This window comes from Emydura macquarii, unplaced genomic scaffold (genome assembly GCF_026122565.2).
Source record: "Emydura macquarii macquarii isolate MOO-44397 ecotype Brisbane River unplaced genomic scaffold, CSIRO-AGI_Emac_v2 contig_306, whole genome shotgun sequence".
Taxonomy (NCBI): Eukaryota; Metazoa; Chordata; order Testudines; family Chelidae; genus Emydura; species Emydura macquarii.
In genome coordinates, this window is record NW_027130443.1 from 5366266 (window position 1) to 5384360 (window position 18095).

The window sequence follows — 18095 nt, forward strand, 5'->3', positions numbered from 1 at the left end:
TTAATTGTATTCCTTTAGGAGAACCCTTGAACTCGAGGCTGTGCTGGGAGCGGTGCCCTCCCCGGTGGGCAGCAGGACGCTCTGGCAACTGCCTTCATCCACCCGGCTCCGGCTCCTGGAGTCCTTCCCCCGCAGGCTGGCGCCCCTGCTGATGAGGTCGGCGTAGCCCTCCTTGTGGGAGAAGGCGTAGCTGGAGCGCCGCTTCAAGGAGCTCCTGCGGAAGTGCGACTGCAGCTCCACGGTGCTCTCCGCCACCCGCATGTCCTGGGAGCGGATCTTCTGCAAGGGGAAGGGGGGGGGGGGGGGGCAAAGGAGAGACAGGTCATGACCCCCGTGCTGGGAGAGAGGGGGTGCAGAGAGAACACTCAAGGCTGGCCCTGGGTGGGGGGAAGGCACCAGCCTGAGAGGTCTGGGGTCAAGTGCTGCCTCTGCCCCAGCCTCCCTGTCTGGCCTGGGATGAGTTTTTTCAGTTCTCAGGGGCCCGTCTGTCACTTGGGCAGAGCAGGTCCCCTGCTTGTGCTGCTCAGCCCGGAGCCTGCGGGGGCACCGATCCCAGACACGCAGCTATTCTGATTGGGAGCTCTTTGGGTGGAGGCTGCCTGCCAGCATGTGCCCGTACAGCTCCCAGCACCATGAGTCCCTGATCTCAGCTGGGGCCTCCATGTGCTACCCTAAGGCAGGGAACGCGAAGCTCTTCTAGAGCCCATCGCCCGGAGCCCCACTTACATCCTGAATGGCGCCAGCGCCGGTCATCGTGCGGAGCAGGCGGACAGTGAGGGCGGGGATGGTGTTCACCACCACACACAGCAGGATGATGCACAGGACGTACGGGTCGCTCAGGGCATTCTGGGTGGCACCTGTCAATAGGACGAAGGTCAGGGTGAGCGGCACAGGGCGAAGACAGTAATGACTCTATAGCCAGGGCCTGGACCGCAGGGTTAGAGTGTCCGAGACCTCGCCCCGAGGCCACTGCAGCATCCAACGCATCATCCCGGCTCCCCGACATCAGCGCACCCCTCCCACTGTACTCAGACGGGTCCCAGCAGCACCCCCGGGACCATGCGGAGGCTGAGAGGTCCAGCAGAGATGGATCAGTCCCAAACTCAGCTGGTACTTATCGGGTTAGGGCTGTGGCCACGGCAGCCAATGGGATCATGACTTGGATCCCCCGAGCTGGACAGGGGAGGACCAGCCTCTCCGAGCACTCGCTACGCCCCCAGGATGGAGAGGGCTGGTCACGGCCCCGCCTCCCTGCTTCTGACACAGCTGAGCAGGGTGGAGGGAGCGGGGGACACCCAGGATAAATGGGGCGGGGGGGTGAGAGGGAGCGCCCTCAGAGGCGAGGATCCCTGGGGGCAGGGGGATGCCTTACCTGGAAAGCGGAAGATGGAAGGGGCTGCTCGGAAGGCATGGAAGTTTTGGGTGAAGAAGGACAAGAGGCAGAAGAAGAGCAGGCTGCCCGCGATGGCCAGGAACGACAGGATGGTCCAGAACTTGATGTCCATGATGATCTGGCCAGGAGGAAGCAGAACCAGCAGCCCGTTAACCCTTTAGATGCCGCAGACAGCTCTGGGACAGAGTCCGGGAACCGGCAGGCGCCACTTACCACCCGCGCGGGCAGAGCTGCTGGGGCCGTAACCTTGAACCTAGGAGAGTTCTGCCAAGGCTTTGACGCTGCAGGTAGGAATGGCACTCAGCCATGGTTCTGGGCCTGTTAAATCTCCTACTGATTTCCAGGGGAGCAGTAACGCCAAGGCTGAGTGCTAGGGACAATCCACCCACCTTTGCAAAGCGGGCCCGTCCGTTTGGGGACGCGAGCTCCAAGTCAATGGGAAAGGGACACCCAAATGCAATTTGCCCTTTGAAAAATCTCCCTCCCCCCGCCCCGATTAGACCCACTCTGAACAAGGGCGCGTCTGTCCACATTGGAGCTGGAGCCTGAATTTGGCGCTTAGGGAGAGAGGCCTGCGGTAGCGTCGATGGAGCTCGTGCATTAAAAATAGTGGGGCAGAGACAGGAGAGGATGGACACCCGGAGGACACACCTGGCCTCTCAGATGGATTCGTACTGGGGTGGCTACCCTGTCCGGCCACCCAGGCAGCCACAGCTGCACAAGCTCAATCAGAGCTCCTCGCATTGGAAATGGCACCTCCAGCGCCAGGGTAGATGCACCCTAAGTGAACACAGCACTTGCCAAAAGGGCCTGTCGGTATAGGGGCCCTGACACTGCTGATGCTACCAGAGCAGGGCCGGTGTTAGCAATGGCTGGGAAGTGTTTGTGTAACCCACTGGCAGGCATGGAACCAGCATTGTACAGCTTCAGCACTTCCCCTCATGGAAACGAACTCGTCTCCTAGCCTGGATGGGACATTTTTCAACAGAGCAGTTGCCCATCCGAGAAGGCATTTTCATCCAAATCAGAACCTTCCCCGAGGACGCGTCCATTCCCATGAAATTTTCGATGGGAAAAGTCTAGCCGAATTGTTTTGACTTTCTCATTTCATTTCAATGCCGCTGAGACGTTTCCCTTCGCTACGGTGAAAACGTTCCAGCTTTCTCATTGCAATTCATTTCCATTTGACTTTTCTCCTACATTAAAATGTCAGCTTAAATGTTATAGTTAACAGGGTCTCCAGCCATCAGAGGGAGGTTCTGGAACAGCCTTTTAATAGGAGCCAGGGGGGCAAACAACCTAACTGGAACTTGAGATGTTTGTGAACAGGATCATCTTCCAGGCCTGCTGAAACAGCATGGACAGGAATCGATCCCCAGGAGGTACCTTCCAGCCCTACACTCCGATATTTCACATTTTAACATATGATCGTTGAAACGAACGATAAACGATAGCTAAACAATAATGTCGAAAGGAGACATTTTTACCTTCTCAAACCAAAACGGGTTAACATTACTGAAAGGAAACGTTTCAATGGCCCTGAATAGAAATGTTCTCAGGATTTTCATTTCTGGCAGGAAATGTTGCTGTTTCGGCTTTTCGTGCCGATCCAGAACGAATCGTTGGCCCAGAATTCCAGCTTCCGACCAGCTCTACAAAACAGCTTCCTGCCCCACCAATCCTGGCTGCAAAACCTCCTTTTCTCCATCGCCAGCCCCATCCCCTTTGCCAACTCACACCAGCCACCGAGAGACATCTCTCACCAAGCCAACCGACTCTCCCTTCAGACCACTGTCCGCCTCCCTCCCATGGCCAGGCGCTGGTGTCTTGGGAATCCTTCCAGCCACAGACGGTTAGAAAATCCCTGATGCAGCCCTATTGACTCCGATGGAATGGCACCAGTTTGGCCCACTTACGTCCAGGCCTGGAAACTCAGGATGCTTTTTAATCCAACAAACTCAACAGTAGCCCATACGCTGCTGCTCAAAGTCCTACATCTGCTGAGACACTGCTCCCTTTCTCCTGGCTCGGAGATGGGGCGGGGTCGCCCGGGGCTCACCTCCGCAATGACTGACAGGAAGGCCGAGGTGGCCACCGTTATGGCGAAGGACTGGTAGTCGCCGACCACCCTGCTCCCAGCCCTGTCTTCGAAGGCCCACAGAGCGATGTAGAAGCTCCCCAGGGAGGTGACCGTGCCGTGGAGGAAGGCCACGCAGAAGACCCGGTAGTTGAAGAGCTCGTCTCTCTGGCCCACTTTGTAGAGCTCAGGGAATTTCAGGCTCTTCTTTGCGCTCACGTCCTGCCGAGGAGCCACGAGAAAGAGAGAGGGGCGGCTCTGAGCACGCAGATGCCACCCACATTAGTGAAGCCCCCCCCACCCCATTATACACATGGGTGATGAGCCTGCAGTGAGAAGGGTCCCATCCACATGCGCTTGGCGGAGGGTGGATGAGATATAAGGGAGAGGCCGATGGGGGGAACCAGCCATGCACCCATGTGTCCCGGGGCATGAGATTCTGGGGTGGCTGCAGCGCCAGGGACACGTGTGTAATCTCTGAGGGTAGCTTTCCCACGCAGGGAGGAGCTCAAAATGCCAAGGCCTAGATGCCAGACCACAGCAGCCAGAGAAGAACCATGCTGAGGGGCACAGGGGAGGTGGAGTGCACCTCCTGCTCACCGACAGGGTGGCGTGAGCCCTTGCTACCATTTCCTAGTGGGGAGAGGTTCAGAGGCATGGAAGTAACATGCATGATCTGCTCAAGAATACTTATGAGGGACACAGCCAGGCCTGAAGATAGACCTGGTCCTGCCTGACCTCTCAAAGTCACTTCCAGCCCGACATTTCTGGGATTCTTTGAAAGGGCAACAAATTCCACGGAGAATCTTGAAGGAAAGAAAGATGGAAAGACAGAGCCAGAGATGGTGCACAGGACTCCTTGGAAGTCCCATAAGCAGATTGACGGGGGCCTCTTCAAAAGTGACCCGCCAAGGGAAACGTCTGGGTTTGTCCCCTCTTTTGCTTCTCTAAGGTGGATACTCAGAAGACCTGAAAGGTGCTTTTCAAAACAAGGTGAGGAGTTTCTGCTTGGTTTTTCAGTTGAGGAAACAGCTGCTTTTGCTGGAGCTCTCATAGGAAGACCCAGAAATGTGGATGGGGAGTTTCCTTGGCCCTTCGCTGAAGGAGAAGGGGGTGCTGAATCTTTAACTCAGAGAGCTTTCCTCCCAACAGCTTGTTAGGTGCATGAGTTAAATAAGGGATAAACAGAAAGCAAAGAGCGTTAACCAATCTGGGTGTGATTTTCAAACTCCCACTGGCGTTGGTGAGAGTGGATTTAGGCCAGCACTGAGCATTTTTGGAAATCCCACCTTCTGCCCACAATTCTCTTCCCTAATCAGTCGGGGATTAGTTTCCTTGGGTCTTGCCCTATCGTGCCCTGCTCCCTTTCCACACATCTGCACAGCATCTCAGAAAAACCAGGGGAGGCAAGACGTGATATTAGAATGTTAAAACAAGAAGGAAAAAATAATTTTAAGAAAAAAAAATCAACAAAAAATTGTATGTCTTTCTTTGGACGTCAGCAAGGGGCACTAACCCAGCATCAGCCAAATCCTTTGCAGGTCACCTTTAACGTGGACTAATCCATCCGTCTTGGAATGAAGTGTATAAATGTAAAACAAGGGTAACATTGCAATGAGCGTTTGTTGTGTAAAGAAGAGACAGCTCGGGTTATCCCTGCACCTGTCTACGAGCTGCACGCTGGGGAATTGCAGCCGTTTCCCAGGCAAGGAGGGATTGTGGGTCCTTGATCCCACAATTCCCCTGGTGTCTAGGGGGTGTCCTACAATCCCAGTCCCAGAGTGCACTGCTACTGGGAGCTAAGCTAGTCTCTCTGGGATACACATACAGAGGCCGTTGTGGCTGGATAGGTAGCGTGGAGCGCCAGCATGCAGGCCTCTTTCATGAGATTGAACACAGTCCCTGATTTACAGCGGCTGAGCGTGCAGCTCCCCATCTGCGTTGCCCACTGGCAAACAGATGTATTCAATCCAAAGGAATCAACGCCAGGCTGCAGGGCTGTCCCTGCCAGCATCCGGCGAGGTGCAGCGAAGTGGCGAACGCTACCTGTTCCATCAGGCCCATGGAGAGCACAGGGTAGGCGGTGTAGAACACATTGTAGAGTGCAAGGAACCAGGCCTCATACAAAGGCTACAGGGGGAGAGAAGGGAGAAAGCAATCAGAACAAACCACGGAGAATATCAGTGCCTCGGTGCTTTGAGCAGACACAATAGGGACACAGCAGAGTCTGGTGGGCCCCCCAGGCAGAGTGATCTAAAAGAGTCTGACCCAACGCCCGTTGAAATCACTACCAAGTCCCAGTAGACTCTGGATCAACCCTAAAGCGCCTGCGAATCTGTGGCAGACGGGCAGTTGTGCACTAGCTGCCGACACATTAAAATAACGGAGGATTAACTCTGAAACTAATGAGACTGTCAGGACAGGAGCCCCAGATTTATATGATCTGAGGTGGGTCTCCATGATGCTGCCCCCCAATGTTTAATTTTCAGTTAGCTGCAGAACGTTGCACGCAAAGGCAGAAGTGCTTCGGAGGGGTTATCCGTGGGGAAGTTGGCGGTTTTGGCCTCTGGCAAGGTGTGAGAAGCAGTCTGGCTTTGTGGGATTAGCACTTGAACCAGACCAGGATTAATAATGTTGCTATATGAATGGTCATCACTAGGTTTCAGAGATAACATACCTGTTGAGATGAATGGGGCAGCTCAAACTCCTCAGAGCTATTGATTTAGGCTCATTGCAGACCACACTGCATCAATGGGCCCTTAGTTCATGGTTGGGAGGTTTTCTTCAGGATCACAAGAGCTAGAAATTTAGCTCAAGGTTTTCAAATGACTAGTGGTTTTGGGTGCCCAACCTGACACCCCCCAAGGGGGCCTGATTTCCAGCGGCTGGGTGCCCACCACGTGCTGAAAATCAAGACCCCCTGCTGTGTCCCAGCTGGGCACCCAAAGATCAGGAGTCTCTTTTGCAAACCTCAGCCCGACTGGGGCCCAGCAGAAGCCGAGATTCCTGGTGGACGCTTCTACCATCCCCAGTCAGTGGATGCTGCAGCAAACTCCAGGAGGCAGGGTCCTTGGGCACAACCTGGCCTGGATTTCTGCGCCTCCCTGGAATGGATTCAGGGGACGACTTCCTGCCTTTCTTGAAGGAGCTTTTACCCCCACGGGATTTTTCTTGCCCCCAGGTACCTTTGCTGGATGCTCAACACCTGCCTTCCAGATCTTATACTGGATACTGTCCATTCCATTCCAGATACTGTCACCTTTCCAAACTGGCAGCAGAGTAATAAAGCAACCCAGCAGGGACAAATTCAAGTGTTCTGCTACCTCAAAGGTGGGCAGCCCAGAAACGGGCGCCTTACCAGGAAAGGATACGTGTCCATCCCCCAGCGGGCGCTACCAATGCCAGCCTCGGCCATGGCATGACATCCCACCCTTCTGTGCCGAGATGGAAAAGGCTGGCTGCGGGGGCAAAGGGCGGGAGAAGGAGAAAGGCTGTATCACGCGACCACACACTCAGGGCACAGCTGGGGGGGGCAGCCTCACCTGGGCCGTGAAGCCACTGTAGAAAGCGAACCAGATCTGCACCATCAGGCCGGCGAAGGTCTTGTAGAAGAAGTAGCGGAGGAACTTGCAGATGCGTAGGTAGGACCAGCGGCCGTGGACGAAAAGCAGCCGCTGCAGGTAGCGGAACTGGGCCAGGGCGTAGTCGCTGCATTGGACAGCCTGCATCCCCTCCTGTCCGCTGATGCCAACCCCAATATCAGCAGCTGGAGAGAAAGAGAGATGCAGGGATGAAGGGCCTTAGGGCAAATACTGTACATGTCACAGGTCAGGGTGAGAACTCCCGAGGGGTTTGATTAGATGATTCCGATTGATATGTGCCTGCCCCGAGACCTAGTGGCTGAGGGTAAACTCAGGACCGATCGGCAACGAAAGGGGAATGCCAGTGCCACAGGGAACAGCCACGGATTCATCAGATCACGGATTCAGTGGCTGGCCTATTAGAGGATAACAGCCTACTACTGCTACCAGCTAACGGAGTCACTCCTCTAGCTCAAGTGACAGTGGCCTGTGGTGGGGTGCAGAAGGCTGCAGCCCTGCTGGTGACTCATGGGAGGGGATGTCCTATGGGGAGCTGGAGAGAGCAGAAGCTGAATGGAGGGGGTGTCTCGGGTAGGCACGCAGGGCTCCCTGAGTTCACACAGTCCCCTCAAGGCCTCACTCTTGATCATGTTAACGTCGTTGGCTCCGTCCCCGATGGCCAGCGTGATGACACTCCTGTGCCTCTTCACCAACTGCACTATGTGGGCTTTCTGCTTGGGGGTGACCCGGCAGCAGATCACGGCCTGGCAATTGGTGGCCAGGTCTACAAAGGCCTTCTCCATCGAGCTCTCTTCCTCTTGCTGCATCCTAGACTTGCAGCAGGCCAGTCGCGCCCAGAAACCTTCCTTCCTCTTCACCTTCTCCTCCGTGCAGAGGACTTTATCCTGAGGACAGAGCAGAGACGCGGGAGATGGCCTCATTCCAGTGACTGATCAAACTGACAGCCAGGGACGAGGGGTGCTAACCCTGGACCCTCGCCAAACTTCATTTGGCTGCTGGAGAGCGGGAGGATGATTACGGGGTTAAGGCAAAGGACTGCTGGGTTCTGCTCTCAGCTGTGACACCGATTCTTTCCACAACCTCAGGAGAGTCACTTCTCTGCCTCAGTTTCCCCCTCTAACATGGGGTAATAATTGCCCAGCAGTTATAAATCTTCAGGGCTGGATTTTCCAAAGTCCCCCAGGGATTTAGCAGCATGAGGCCCACTGACATACAATGGGATCTGTGTTCCTAACCCCCTTGGGCACTTTGCAAATTCTCCCCCTAATTCACCAAACGTTTTGAGATCCTTAGACCGGAGGCACTACAGGAAGTACAAAATATCCCATCTATAAAGCCGCTACCATCTTCTCTTTTAAATGTCTCTTGATGCCTAGGAGAAATCGCCCCGGGACTAATGACTGGAGGAGACAGTGAGCACTTACTCTATTCATATCTAGTTTTAAATTGTTAGTGCATGTAAACATGAGTTAGATTTGCCTCCCTCCGTCCCATCCCCATTCCAGCCCTCCTCTGAAAGTGTGAACTCTTCAGGGCAGGAACCATGTCTTCCCGCGTGTTTGTAGCGTCACCAACACAAATCGCTGAGTCTGATTGGAACTTCTTGGTGCTACCGCAATATAAACATTCAGTAACTATAACTATTTTCTGCTTCCTGGAATTCCCTCTGCTGTGCCAAGTGGGGCCAGAATCTGTCTTCACTTCCAGCCCTGAACTGTTGGGTGGCGTTGCTGTGTGTTGCTAAACAGCTGCTACGCTCCACCCTAGAGGGGGCTGCATTTCAGTGGCAGGTGGGGTGACCCTGGGATCTTTTGGGAAGGGGCGGCTTTTTAGAAATGAAGCAATAACCTTGCTTTTGCCATTTGCCCCACTCCAGAAGCCACGCAGGGCACTTGGGGACGGATTTCTGGATTCAATTCCCCCAGGTTTTGCTTCAGCTGTTTCTATATAAATCCCCTAACCCCCTCTTCCCCCGCCCCTGGGCCTTCCGAGATGCCGGTCTCCAGGGAGATGACAATGTTCCATCTGCCGCTTCACGGAGAAGGGAAGGGAGTGCAAAGCGTCACGTACCAAGAAGTCTCCGGTGATGACTAAGGCCATTTTCCTGGGGCACAGCACCCCTGAGCGCTGCGGGAACTTGCACAGGGCTTCCGCGCTGCTCCTCAGATTGTTGTTGCTCGCCCAATAGGCTTCCAGCATCTCACTGCGCAAGAAAGGGGCAGGGACAGGATGGGACACGGGATCAAAGCTAAGAGGATACCTGGGGAGGCTGGGAAGCTCTGGGCATAGGCTGCCGAAGCTTCTTTGTCTAGGCGGGTGTGTACACTGGAGTTGGAGGTGAAATTTCCAGCCAAGGAGATGCACCCATGCGAGCTCTGGGCACCATAAAGAACAGGGTCACCAGGATAGCACGAGCTGCAGGAGAGACCAGCCGCCCCTAGAATTACCTAGGTCTCAGCTGGGATTGTACCTGGCTGGCTAGTCGCACCCACTGCTTCAGCGACACCTTTATTTTGGGGGTCTGAGCACAAGTGGAGCTGGCGTGGGGACATCTCCCCGAGCTGGGAAATGCACCTTCCGGCTCCAGCGTAGATGACGTCGCTAGTTCAAATCCATCCCAAGGGTGACGTCGCCTGAAGAGTCCCCGTTCAGCGATCGGCCGGTGGGAAGGCAGGTGACGGCTGCAGTTCCTAGTGGCCATGATGCCCCTGTCTCCAGACAGGCCAGGGAGACTGAATTCCTAGCCCCGAGGGAGGGGGTGGGGAGGGGCTGAGATGGGCTGTCTGAGGGGCTTGTGGGGTACGAGCCCTGTTCCAGCTTTTCCTGGTCATGTTCTGCAGGGGAACAGTGGGATTTAGTCTCCAGGGGGGCTGTGGGTCAGGAGTTAGGGGCACTGGCAGAGCTGTGTATGTGGGGAGCCCAGGGCTGGGATGGCAGGGGACTGAGGATCAGGAGCGAGGGGTGCTGGCAGAGTTGTGAAGGGCGGCGGGGGGAGCAATAGCAAGGCAGAGGCTGCGGAAGCACGGCATGGCTCTGTGTGTGGCAAGTTGCCCATCCTGAACTGGCTCGTACTCCCGGGTGAGTGCTTCATCTTCCACCTGCTGCTGTATCAGACAGACATTAGCAGGGGCCGGGAACCCGCTCACCAGATCTCCTTCTCCTCCAGAATCTCCATGTCGTCCGAGAGCAGCCGGCACGCGAAGCCGATGTTCACCGCCGTCTCTGCAACGCACAAATCACCCAGCTGCCGCTACAACAGGCTCTCCCCGCCCTGGCAGCAGGGCAAATGCTATCAGCCCCCAGCACTGTCCCACTAATTCCCAGCAAGGCAGCAGGAGACACAGGTTCTAGCCTTGATCTTGCTCGGTGACCGGGGGCAGGTTGCCTCCTCTGCCTCAGTTTCCCCAGCTGTAAAATGAGAGACACCTTAGGAAAGTGCTACATGACGTTGTGCCGGAAAGAGACCAGCTGAGCAGAAGAAATTCAGGCAGCAGTAAGTGCAGGGGAGGACCTGGTGGGGAAAGCTCCTGTCCCTAGAAAGGAGAGAGGCGCACAGGGCCCTCGTCCAGCCCAGAGGCTCCCCAGGCCACATGAAATGTACCTTGTTTATCTCCAGTCAGCACCCACACTTTAATGTTCCCCTGGGTTAGCAGGTGGATGGTCTCGGGGACCCCGTCTTGCAACTTGTCCTCGATGGCCGTGGCGCCGAGGAGCTGGAGAAGAAGCAGCGCGGGAGGGTTTAATGCTCTGAGCGCGCAGGGTGGAGGGAGGTGGGGCAGGATAGGAAGGGGACCGGGCTCCAGAGATGGGGCTGGCTCCCAGCTCTACCCAGATCTCTCCATCACAGCTCTGCATGCCGCGTCCTATAGACTCCAGCCCAGAGGGGACCTGACTACGTCATTCCCCGACAGCTGTTCAGTGGCCCTTACATGAAACGAGTTGGCGGATTCTCAGACCAGTCTCCACTGGACAGATGCCTACAGCACAAAAAACAGCCATGACGACTGGCCTCCCCATGGGCCGAGGGCCATGGAGACCAAGCGGCCCTCTTCCTCCTACAGGTGGGTGCAGCAGGTCAGCGCCGAGCAGGGGAGATCTGGCCCCTTTATGCCTGTGCTGGCAAATGGGCACCCTGGAGTCACAGTGGGACAAGACTCTGCAGCACCCACCACCGTTTGGCCCTAGGGCGCCAATCCCACCCCTATCGGGCCCCCCTCACTGAGATGCCGAGCCGCGGAGAGCTTTATCCTACCTGGAGATCCTGCTCGATCTCCTCGTACACCTTGTCCAGCTCTTGGGAGCGGTTCTGCAGCAGGACGCTGGCCTCGTGGTACCTCTTGTTCCACTCAGCGTAGTCCTCCTCCTTCACCTCCTTGCTGGCCAAGCACAACGTCCGCAGGGTCTCCTCGGCAAAGCTCTGCGGAGGGGGGCGGGGACACAGCGTGCCGATCAGCTCCACGGCAGCCAGGCCAGAGGTAAGCTGACTACGTCTCTGGCTCCAGTCGCCCCACACCTGCCATCACATGGCTGCCTCCACCCACCGCGCTCCCCACTGCAGTGTAGACATCTTTAGGAGGCCACTCGGGTACAACAGGGCTCAGCGCTGAAGAACCCTTCTGACCCACCGTGCCTGCACTCGCTATGGGTTGGTCACACACGGCGGTGCCGCCAGGCGTCCAAATACTCTGAGTCAGGCCTGAAAAAATCACAAGGGTGGCACCAAAATCCATAGGATTTAAAAAAAAAAAAAAAAAAAAACATAGATCTGGGGCTCTTTTTAATTTGCTTCTGAGCCTGTCGGGCCTCGTTTTCCAGCTTTTCTCTGAAACCATGAAGACTAGACACTTTTTTAAATGAACCCTGAGATTCTCAGCGAATCACATGACTCCAGGAGCTGGGACTCTACGAAAAACACCCAATAACGTGAGAGCTGCGAAAAAGTCACGAGCATCGGTGACGCGGCTGCTGTAGTTTCAGGGTCGCTGCACCTGTAACTTTCCACCCCCTTACTCCTGGCGTGGGTGCACAGGGGGAGCCAGGAGCCAGCCCTGGGGAAGCAGGAACAAAGTGGCAGAGGCTGGCAGGCCTAGATCACATTGGCAGCACTGGGTCCCTCGTGCTGTGGGGGATTAAGACCTCAGGCTGAATCAAATTCCACAGAGATAGGGAGACAGACAGAGCAAGAGACAGACAGCTAGAGAGTGAGATCACGCCTGGGGCCTGGGCTGCGGGAGGAGCTGCGCCCCAGAGAAAGAGCACTAGAAGCCATAAGCCTGCCCCCTCCCCGGGCGATCGGACACTCACATCCAGCGCCTTCTGGGTGAAAGCCTCGTTAGGTCCGTCTTCACGCAGCCTCTCCAGGACCACCACGTCCGCCCCCTTCGTGTACAGCCGGATCTTCCCCTCGGGGTCTCTCACTGCGGGGAATGGCACTGCTGAGCCACGGAGAGCTCTGCGTCCGCCTCCCCCCCCCCTTCTCCCGCTGCCGTGGGGCGGAGGGCAATGCAGCAGGGCTTGGGGAGACATGGCAGAGAGCGGGGGGCACCGTTCTGAGAGCGTTTCCACCACCGGCAATGCAGCGCCATCACCCGAGGGGAGGATCGGGCCCCAGGGACCCCTCTCTGCTCCTGTCAGTCGCCTCCAGTGGGGCAGCCCCTTTCTGGCTATCTCTGCTCTTGAAGTGGGAGCTCGTGAACACTCCTTCCCCCCCACCCTCCCTTACAGACCAGGTTTGTATAAGGGCCTCTGAGGCAAAGCGAAGGGAGACTCTCAGGGCTGCTTCGCGGCCGCCTTGCACCTTTTTCTGCCCTCCCCCACTGCTCCCCCTAGGGCTTCCCCTTCAGCAGTGACCCCTGAAAAGTGCCACCCCCATTCGGGCGTCTCCGCGTGTGGGAACAATGCTGCCCTCCCGCGGCTGGGCTCGCAGAAACCTGCGGGGACAAGCAAGTCACCAGCCCCCGGCCGGCTCACCCAGGACGGACATCCTCTTGCGGACGCTGTTGAAGTCCAGCATGGCCAGCACTCGATACGTCCGCTCCGTGCCCAGCTCGCTGAGGGTGATGGTGTCCTGCGTCCGGGAGAGGAAGACATACCCGAGATTCCTGGCTGCCGTCACCAGGGCTTCTTCGTCCGGCGAAGCCGCCTGGTAAACCAGCTGGCCTGCTAAAGGGGAACAGGGTAAGAGACAGATGAGGATCTTCCCCTTCACACCAAGGGATACTTTAATTGACTGCTTGTGCGACTGCTCAGGGCCACAGGGGTTCAGGTCGCCTCCTGCCCTGATGTTTCCACAGAAGCCAGAGGATTATCCTCCTGACGCCTCTGTTCCCTGGCTCATTGCTTTTAAATAAATGTAGCTAATCCCCTGACACACATGGTCAGAAATGCAGCATGTCACATGCCAGCACTTGTGTTGCTTCCTGGCCAAAGCTCACTCTTCCTGCGGCTCGGAGAAACACCCCCCACAGGCCGTTGGCCCAGTCTACATCAGGCTCATTTGGGCCCCTGGAGCGGCTATCCCGATGCAGGTGCAACCTCCTAGTGTAGACATGACCTGTCCTAGTGCCACCCGCTCGTGTGAACGTGCCATGCACCCTCCGGATCAGGTTACCCAGCTGTACGCTGCCATGCTGTGAAGCAGCAGCGCTGCCTTGGAGGCAAAGGAAACCGTCTTCCAGGTTTGGGTTTTCTTGACTTTTGCTAGAAAAAGGGTTGGTTGGTTTTTTTCCCATGCAGCCGGAGCCTCCGTGCAGAGCGGAGCCCCATTTCACAAGCCGAGGGGACTCGCCTGCCCTCTAAGCCCTTGGAGACAGCTCATGCCGTTGCATGCTCCAGCTGCACTGGGAGTGTTTGGGATCCGTGCACAGATTCCTTCCAGGGCGAGAATCCCATTGCGGTTCCCCCATCGCCATGCTAGGCATCAGTTCAGCCGCGTGCCTGTGTTGTGCAACTGTAGCCATTAGAGGAACATGGGCAAAGCCCACCCATCATGCTGGCAAGGTGGGGGGAGGGTTCCCAGAGTTCCTCCCCCCGCTTTGTGGCAGCATTCCCCCCTCTGATCTGCCCTGGGGAATCTCTTATCCAGGAGTCCCTCCATTGTGCGCAACCCCAAGTGCCTCAGCTGCCCTAATTAAACTGGGGCCAGGCGCTGTTGGACCTGGAGCCATGTCCTAGATGACCCCTTCCCACCCCATGCAGAGCTCTGGGGCAGGGGAGAACAGGCCTAAGGTGAAGGTCCAGGAGATAAGAGTGGGTCTTCCTTGTATTGTCATTTAGACCCGTGCAATGCGGGGGGGGGGACACTAACCAGAATTCAGGGCTCACTCACATCAGCCCTGGCAGTCACACCCCCCGCCGCCACCCCCTCATTCTGCACAGGGGCAAGAGGCCCCGCGAGGTCCTGCCCCAATGTATCATCTCCTCGACCCCAGCCCAGGCTCTTCTTTAAATGCACCGGCCTCCAGCATCGGACATGCCTGCTGAAGGTGGCAAAGCCACGGCAGATGGGCAAGGACCTGCAGAGCCCCGGCCCCCGTCGGACTGAGACGGCACTCCCCAGCCAGACGGGCGGGGAGTCGTTTTCAGACCCAACTCACTTTCTTTCTTCTCCACCATGACGGTGTGGCAGACGGCCAGCAGCCGCAGGAACTCCCTCAACACCGGATCGTCGTTCCGCAGGATGGCCTCCAGGAGCACCGGGTCGTGGAACTCAGCCTTCCTGTCCACGTAAGGGTTCCAGCTCCAGCTGGCTGCCTGCAAGAGGTGTGGGCCGAGACATTACCACCAGCCACGAGCAACATAAAACAGCCCGGCGAACCCGGCTCAGCACCAGAGGATGTGCCTTTCTCTGGAAGGAAAAATGTGAGAGTCCGTCTACACTGGGAGCTGGGGGTGGGGTTCCCAGGCCGGCGCTAGACCTGACTGCGCTCCCGTGCTAAAACGAGGGTGTTGCTTCAGCAGTGCAAGCGGCAGGAGGGGCTGGCCACCCTGAGTGAGGGCCTATGGCGCATCCCCGCCTGCCGGGCAGGCTGCTGCTGTGACACTGTTTTCAGGTAGGTCTCTTTGAGCTGGAAATCACACCCCCAGCTCAAAGGGCAGACAGACCCTAAACTGGTTCTGTCTCCCGCAGCTCCGTCTCCTACCATCCATTTCCCCTCAAATGGGCGAAACAGGCCAGTCTCTCATTCTTTATATAAAGGAGCTGCTTATAAATAGTTTATAACGCGTTAATATGATGGTTTTAATAACTGGTTAATCAAGTGTTCTAGAGTCCAACTGATCAATAGTTTGCTTATAACTGAGGCTTATAACCACCTAGAACACATACTGCTCACTCAAGTTACATGTAACATGCTTATGGCACCTATTACATCTATTATCATTTATTAACCCTTCATAAACGGTTAATAAATGGAACCTTACTGTGACGTGTGCGGCTGGTTAGCACAACGCTGTTATTCGGCGAGGGGCTCGAATCTCCATTGCCCTTGCACCCTGGGTCATCATTCACACCTGTGCAGAGCGGGTGTCAAATGCTGCCGTTCTGATCTGGCACAATTTGAGGGGCATGTGCACAGGTGCAAATGACTCTACCAGGTGCAGGGGAATGGGGAATCGGGCCCCGAATCTGCTACCCATTTCCTAGCCCTCTCCTCCCAGGAACACTGACCAGCCCAAACATCACAAGCCCCCTGATGAAACAGTTCTTTGGAGACAGTTATTTCCTGTGCCGGCCTACATGGGACTAGCAGCCATCCTCAGATTTAAGCCTTACGACTGGCAGTCCCAGCTTCCTTCCATTCCTTGGAAGGTGCCAACAGCTTAGTCCGTTGCTGTGTTAAACAAACAGCGAGGCAGCAAGCACAGGAAGGCGTGTAAGGCTCTGATATGCAGGGAGACTCTCAGGTCTGCAATGTATAACTACTATTTATATGGAGCCACAAATGTGCATAGAGCGTAGGGACCCAGGCTTGGAAGGCTGGCACTTTAGGGCTGGTCTACACACAGAATTTGCATTGGTTTAACTAAAGATTAGATGCTAAATTGGTGCAATTTTGCGGGTGGACACACAACATCGACTTAAGCCTGCATTATGCAGCTGGACTGATCTCATCCAGGTTTAAACCAGTGGAGGAGTGTCGCACTGGTGCGACATCATGCCTTTAAACCAGGGCAAGCCTGCACATAGACGGGAGCTTGCTCTCCTCTCCCGGCAGCAGAGCTCTGCTGATTTCAGTGGAGTTACTCCTGATTTACACCGGCACGCACAAGATCGGAGTCAGCCCCCCTAAGCCTGCTGTTCCACTGCTCTGTAGGGTAAAGGAGAGGCAGGCTGAAGAGTCCATTCTCACTTGTGCTGCTGTAAACCACGAGAAACTCCAAGAGCCAAATGAATGCAGGTTGGTTGCAAAATGCTGTCAGAGCAGAGCTCTAGCAATCCACCCGCACTTCGCCCCAGGGGTGAGTGACTGCACACAGCGGACAGGAGAATCAGCTGATTCTTTACTGCCCGGCGCCTTATGTCTCCATTCACAGTTGTGTAAAGCGCTACCAATACGGCCAGAAAGACACACTACAAAAGAAGGGACCAATCCTGCTGCCATTGTAATCAATGGCCATTTGGCCATTGCCTTCGGATGGGAGCAGGGGTCTGGCCCTAAATTGGCATTGGATAGTTACGCACCGAAGGTTTGTTTTCACTGTTCGCAGAGCCTGCTGAAATAAAAAAAAAAAAAAAAGTCAGTTAATAAAGAACCCGCAATGAACGTTTCTTAGTGGCCTCCAGGCCCTGATGGTCACAAGTGACTTGTGATTTTGGGCGCCCAGCCTTAACCTGACGGTCAGAAAATGAAGTGCGTCCACCCTCTGGAAACGGGGCCCTTTTAAGTGTCTCAAATCGGGCACCCAAAAATCACTAGTCACTTGTGAAAATCTTTCCTTCATTCATTAGGGAACAATTTTCTCCAGCAGGACTGGCCACATACCCTCCCATTTCTGCCACCTTCATTACTGCCTCCAGGGAGTCTTGATCTCCCCCGTCTCCCCTTTGCCAAGCTCCTCTTTTTCTCCTTCCAGGATACCTGGCTGAAAGATCCAACGAACAGCTAATCCCCAGGGCTCATTCACTAGCTGTAGGGTTTCACAGTGATTTTGCAAAGGGAAAATCAGTGGCCTTTGTCCTGTTATTTGCTTCTTTATGAAGAAGGCCTGACAGGTTTGGATTTTTTTAATTGGCTCAAAAATAAGAGGCATTTTTGTTTGGTTGGTTGAAGTTTACTTATTGTTTTCATTTTGTTTTTTGCATAGTTTTAGCATTAGAAATTCAGATCTCACCTGACCTGCTTTCCCTGGGAAACTCTATAGATGACCAGAGAACTGGAAGGATTTTGACATCACAGATACCAAGGAAGGGAAATTAGATTTACTTGTGATAAGAAAGTGATTTTTATTCACACTCCTTAAAGTTCCTTGAGGGTTTCCCCCGGTCTGTTTTTGTCAATGACCATTTAACACAAATACAGTATAAGCAGTCAGGAGAAAGGCTCTCTGAGTTAAAGATTCAATACTCCCTGTTCTGCAAGTCTTATCAATTAAGGGCCAAGAAAGTTTCCAAAACCACCAGAGACTTCCAACTAGTCATCCAGCAATGCCAGGGGAGACAAGACTTGACAATACTGATATTTCTAAGGCTAAAAACAAGCATAAAAATAACTTTAAAAAAGAAAATTGAGAGCCTTCTTCATCATAAAAGAAGAACCCTTTTTCTTTCCCTCCTTTGCAGGTCACAATTAAGAAGCGATGTTGAAGTGTAGCAGGGGAAAGCACATGAATGCTTTCTGGAGTGTCACAGCAGAGCTGCTCATGGCTGGAAGGAATCTACAAACAAGGAATCATTTCTGTGCTGAGCCCCCTCCGCACTCAGCACTACAGCCGCTAGGGACATGGCACTGACAGAAAACACCTTTTCAACAAAATAGAAACTTTCTGGTGGAAATTTCTGTTTCTGTTGAAATTTCAGGGGGTT

The 18095-nt window shown here is 55.0% G+C and overlaps 1 protein-coding gene across 1 annotated transcript in view; it reads right to left on the bottom strand.

Moving 5' to 3' along the window:
• The window catches only part of ATP8B3 (ATPase phospholipid transporting 8B3), a 34118-nt gene continuing 16023 nt past the window's right edge, over positions 1-18095 (bottom strand). Inside the window, exons 13-27 of the mRNA XM_067554264.1 lie at positions 16755-16783; positions 14668-14824; positions 13043-13234; positions 12377-12489; positions 11325-11489; positions 10674-10785; positions 10219-10294; positions 9143-9275; positions 7692-7956; positions 7013-7236; positions 5517-5600; positions 3453-3692; positions 1373-1511; positions 727-857; positions 1-279 (exon numbers count right to left, since the gene is read on the bottom strand). Of these exons, the coding sequence (XP_067410365.1) occupies positions 1-279; positions 727-857; positions 1373-1511; positions 3453-3692; positions 5517-5600; positions 7013-7236; positions 7692-7956; positions 9143-9275; positions 10219-10294; positions 10674-10785; positions 11325-11489; positions 12377-12489; positions 13043-13234; positions 14668-14824; positions 16755-16783 (2339 nt within the window). The remainder of the gene's footprint in view (positions 280-726; positions 858-1372; positions 1512-3452; positions 3693-5516; positions 5601-7012; positions 7237-7691; positions 7957-9142; positions 9276-10218; positions 10295-10673; positions 10786-11324; positions 11490-12376; positions 12490-13042; positions 13235-14667; positions 14825-16754; positions 16784-18095) is intronic.